This window comes from Populus trichocarpa, chromosome 1 (genome assembly GCF_000002775.5).
Source record: "Populus trichocarpa isolate Nisqually-1 chromosome 1, P.trichocarpa_v4.1, whole genome shotgun sequence".
Lineage (NCBI taxonomy): Eukaryota > Viridiplantae > Streptophyta > Magnoliopsida > Malpighiales > Salicaceae > Populus > Populus trichocarpa.
In genome coordinates this window covers 22,758,395-22,763,230 of record NC_037285.2, presented here as the reverse complement: position 1 = coordinate 22,763,230, position 4,836 = coordinate 22,758,395, and the positions used below count along the sequence as shown (strand labels likewise).

General features: G+C 39.6%; 1 protein-coding gene across 1 annotated transcript; it reads left to right on the top strand.

Moving 5' to 3' along the window:
• Positions 1-308: 308 nt before the first annotated feature.
• Positions 309-4,565, top strand: LOC7478496 (receptor protein kinase TMK1). The gene is made up of 2 exons (XM_024593694.2): positions 309-3,108; positions 3,733-4,565. Exons 1-2 carry the CDS (start codon positions 738-740, stop codon positions 4,239-4,241), a joined length of 2,880 nt encoding a protein of 959 aa, XP_024449462.2. The 5' UTR covers positions 309-737; the 3' UTR covers positions 4,242-4,565.
• Positions 4,566-4,836: the final 271 nt, after the last annotated feature.

The following is a 4,836-nucleotide window of genomic DNA, read 5'->3' as shown; positions in this document are numbered from 1 at the left end:
AGTAAATCTTTATATCCAAAACATGTTTTTTATTTATATATATTGAAATAATAACCAAATATTATCTTGTTTTTTACAGTTTTAAGATTACATTATTTGTATTTACTTTGTGCATTAAAAGTATTTTAATATATTTTTTATGATATTATTTCCAAATTTGAATCCAATAAATTAGAGAAAGATTTTAATATGGACAGTAATTGTCATTATCTTGATAATCCAAAATGTCTTTCCTTTCCTTTCATCATTCAAATGGATTTTGTAATTAACATTTCTTCTTGCCTTATTAACAATAATATAATATAAATTATTATGACTTAGAAAGTTAAGAAAAGATAGATAGAAGAGAGAGGGGTGGGGGAGAGACACACAGTCATTGTGGTGCACTACTTGAACTTTTAGGGTTTGAGTGTTCAAAGATTTAGTTAAACAAAAACCTTAAAAGTACTAGATGATGATCTGCCTGTTCCTGTCTTTGTCTCCACCTCTGTTAGTCACAATTTCCTCTTCTGGGTCCTCTCCAATCTCCTTCAAAATCTTATCCTTTCCAACTTTCACTTCTTGTTCTTCAAAAACTTTGTTATAAATCTTGTTCCCTGCATCTGGGTCTTGTTGTTTACACCCTTTTATGGTATTTGACACGTGAAAGCCCTAGTTTTTATGTGGGATTTTAAGGTACATTGGGAGGGTTAGTTTCATTCTTTTAGTATGTTGATTTGGTAATAGGCGGTGAAAGTATGAAGCTTTGCAACCTGTTGTTTTTGTTGTTGTTGTTGGGTTGTGTCACATTGGGGTATAGTGTTACAGATCCTAATGACCTTAAGATCTTGTTAGATTTCCAGAAGGGGTTGGAGAATCCAGAGCTTCTCAAATGGCCTGCCAATGGTGATGATCCTTGTGGCCCTCCTTTATGGCCTCATGTTTTTTGTTCTGATGGCAGAGTCACACAAATTCAGGTCCAAAGTATGGGTCTTAAAGGACCCCTCCCGCAAAATTTTAACCAGCTCTCAAAGCTTTACAATATAGGCCTCCAGAGAAACAATTTCACTGGAAAACTCCCCACCTTTAAAGGATTATCTGAATTAGAATTTGCTTTCTTGGATTACAATAATTTTGATACAATCCCGTCTGATTTCTTTGTTGGACTTAGTAGCATAAGGGTTTTGGCTTTGGATAGCAATCCTTTGAATGAGAGTACTGGATGGTCTCTTCCCAGTGAGTTAGCAGATTCTGTTCAGTTAACAAATCTTTCAGTGTCTTCAAGCAATTTGGCTGGTTCATTGCCTGATTTTCTAGGCAGCATGCAATCTCTTAGTAATCTAAGACTTTCTTATAATAGATTATCTGGTGAAATTCCTGCGAGTTTTGGGAAGTCTTTGATGTCTACTCTGCTGTTGAATAATCAAGAAGGAGGTGGCATGAGTGGTCCGATTGATGTTATTGCAAGCATGACATCACTGTCCCAACTATGGCTTCATGGGAATTCTTTCACTGGAACAATACCTGAGAACATTGGGGGTTTGTCTTTGTTGAGAGATCTTAATCTCAACGGGAATAAGCTTGTTGGTTTGGTTCCTCAGAGCTTGGCAGATATGCCGCTGGATGATTTGGACTTGAACAATAATCAACTGATGGGTCCAGTGCCGAAGTTCAAGGCTGGTAAGGTTTCTTATGAATCCAATCCTTTTTGTCAATCTAAACCTGGTGTGGAATGTGCCCCAGAAGTTAATGCCCTTTTGGACTTTCTTGGTGGTGTGAATTATCCTTCAATCCTTACTTCTCAGTGGTCTGGTAATGATCCATGTCAAGGATCGTGGTTGGGATTGAATTGTGATTCTAATTCAAAGGTTTCTGTCATAAATCTGCTTAGGCATAATCTTACTGGCACTCTTAGTCCATCAATTGCAAGATTAGATTCACTGATTGAAATTGATCTTGGAGGAAACAGTATAAAGGGCACAATTCCTAGCAATTTCACGAATTTGAACTCTTTGAGATTGTTGGATGTTAGTGGAAACAACCTTGGTCCTCCATTGCCCAAGTTTCGGACTAGTGTGAAGCTTGTTGTTGATGGAAATCCTCTTCTGGATGGTGGGAATCAGACGCACCAACCCCCCTCCTCTGCTAGCAGCCCTCCTACAGGGAGTTTTACTCCACCAGAGAATCCTCCACGAGGCAGTGCACCGCCTTCGCCATCCACTATGCCTTTCAGTCCACCTTCTCCAACATCAATCTCAAACACAAATCAAAGAACCAAACTGGTAATTGTGGGTGGAATTTTTGCCGGTTCATTGTTGGCTATCGTGTTGATTGCTTTGTCTCTATATTGTTGCTTTAAGAAGAGAAAAGAGACCTCAAATCCTCCTAGTTCCATTGTGGTTCATCCTAGAGATCCGTCTGATCGAGAAAATATTGTTAAGATTGCATTTTCCAATAACACCATCAGAAGCTTGTCCACTCAAACTGGAATTAGTTCTGTCAGTAATACCAGTAATCTGACAGAAAATTCTTCTTTGGTTGAGTCTGGAAATGTGGTTATATCTGTCCAAGTTCTTCGCAAGGTGACAGATAACTTTGCCCAAAAGAATCAGCTTGGCTCTGGTGGATTTGGGATTGTCTACAAGGGTGAATTGGAAGATGGGACTAAAATAGCTGTCAAGAGAATGGAGGCCGGGGTGATGGGCAGTAAAGCTGGGGATGAGTTTCAGGCTGAGATTGCCGTTCTTTCTAAAGTTCGGCATCGACATCTGGTTTCTCTCCTAGGGTATTCTATTGAAGGCAACGAGAGACTTCTTGTTTATGAATACATGCCTCAAGGTGCTTTAAGTATGCATCTTTTTCATTGGAAGAAACTGAACTTGGAACCTCTATCTTGGATGAGAAGATTGAGCATTGCACTGGATGTTGCGAGGGGGGTGGAATATCTTCATAGTTTGGCTCGACAGACATTTATTCACCGAGATCTCAAATCATCTAACATTCTTCTAGGTGATGATTTTCACGCAAAGGTTTCTGATTTCGGGCTGGTGAAACTTGCTCCGGACAGAGAACAGTCTGTTGCGACAAGACTAGCTGGAACCTTTGGTTACCTTGCACCTGAATATGCTGGTTAGTGTTTTCCAAATTCCCCTTTCAAACTCTTATTCCTGGTATAGAAGAACAAGGATTATTTAGAAAGAAAAAAAGGCTAATTTAACTGAAGCTACGGAGAATTGCATGGTTCAGTAAGATTTTTCTTGCTTTCCAGTTGTGCCTCATTTGTTCAACAAAAATAAAGTCTTGGTTAAAACATCTACTGTGAAATGCCAATAGGTATTTCTTTTGTCCCCTTGTAAGTTCTTGGCTATGCTGCAGAGTTACGGACAAGCTTATTTCCAGTACATCACGTTGGTTATTGATATCCTTCTTAGTGTAATGAGCTTATTCAACCATGTTATTGATAAGAATGCGGTGATAATGTTAATGATATGCAGAATAGAAATGTATGTTGCACGAATGATCAGATAGTTATTGAACAATTTGATGGCTAAAATTAAAAATTGTAAGCACGTGTGATCTTTGTGAATCCTCCTTTAGTCTACACTGTAGAATTGTCTTATAAATTTGCAGAACTTTGGTCTTCAATCATTCGTTGTGATTGGTGGTTTTTTTGGGATTCAATCTCCAAGATAACATCAACAACTAGAATCCTCAATTGACTTCATCACTTACTATTCTTTTTCCGTGTCACAGTTATGGGGAAGATAACGACTAAAGTTGATGTGTTCAGTTATGGAGTGGTATTGATGGAACTTTTGACCGGGTTAACAGCCCTCGATGAGGAGCGCCCTGAGGAAAGCCGATACTTGGCTGAGTGGTTTTGGCGAATCAAGTCAAGCAAAGAGAAGCTTATGGCTGCCATTGACCCAGCTCTTAACGTCAATGACGAGACTTTTGAGAGCATCTCCAGCATAGCTGAATTGGCTGGGCATTGCACTTCAAGGGATCCAAACCACCGGCCTGATATGGGTCATGCAGTGAATGTGTTGGTGCCACTTGTTGAGAAATGGAAACCAGTTAATGACGAATCCGAGGACTTCTATGGCATTGACTACAGCCAGCCACTTCCCGAGATGTTAAAAGTTTGGCAGGATGCTGACAGCACTGGGCTAAGTTATACCAGTCTTAGTGACAGCAAGGGTAGTATTCCAGCCAGACCAGCTGGTTTTGCCGAGTCCTTCACATCAGCTGATGGTCGTTAGATGGAGGTAACTCCTAAGCACTGAACTAGAGCTGTAAGTTTTATCAAGTTGGTGTCAGTTGCTCTATTTTCTGCTATGCTCAATCGAATCACGCATTTTCTTTTGGTTATTGCACACCGTAAATACAAGGTTAAGAGTCAACCACACAGCAAGCTTCTGGGATTTGTTATTCGAGCCATGATAACTGTCTCATGGTGTAGATAGATAGTTGTTATCTTCACTTTTGCACTTTGGTATTCCTTAATACAGAATTTGCTTGTTACTTTACCTATTTCTGTAAAGAATTCATGGTCATTTGCTATTTAAGTTCCTTGATTCATGGCATCGTTGCCTCTTCTTGATTGTTTTGGATCAGACACTGCGTTATCATGTTAATCTCGCTGCCCAAGTGCCTCCATTTTCCAACAGAAATTCAAAGGACACCTTCTGAGATGAATCTTAGTACTAATTATGTGGGGAGGTTCACATTGTGGCCAATAACCCTTGATTTGGTGGCTAGTTTTTGAGAAACATCTTGTGTGTTCTCCGTCACGCATCTGGAAGATATCGCAGCCCCTCGTATGCCGTGGCTTGTTTTTCCTACCAAAAGAGTCGA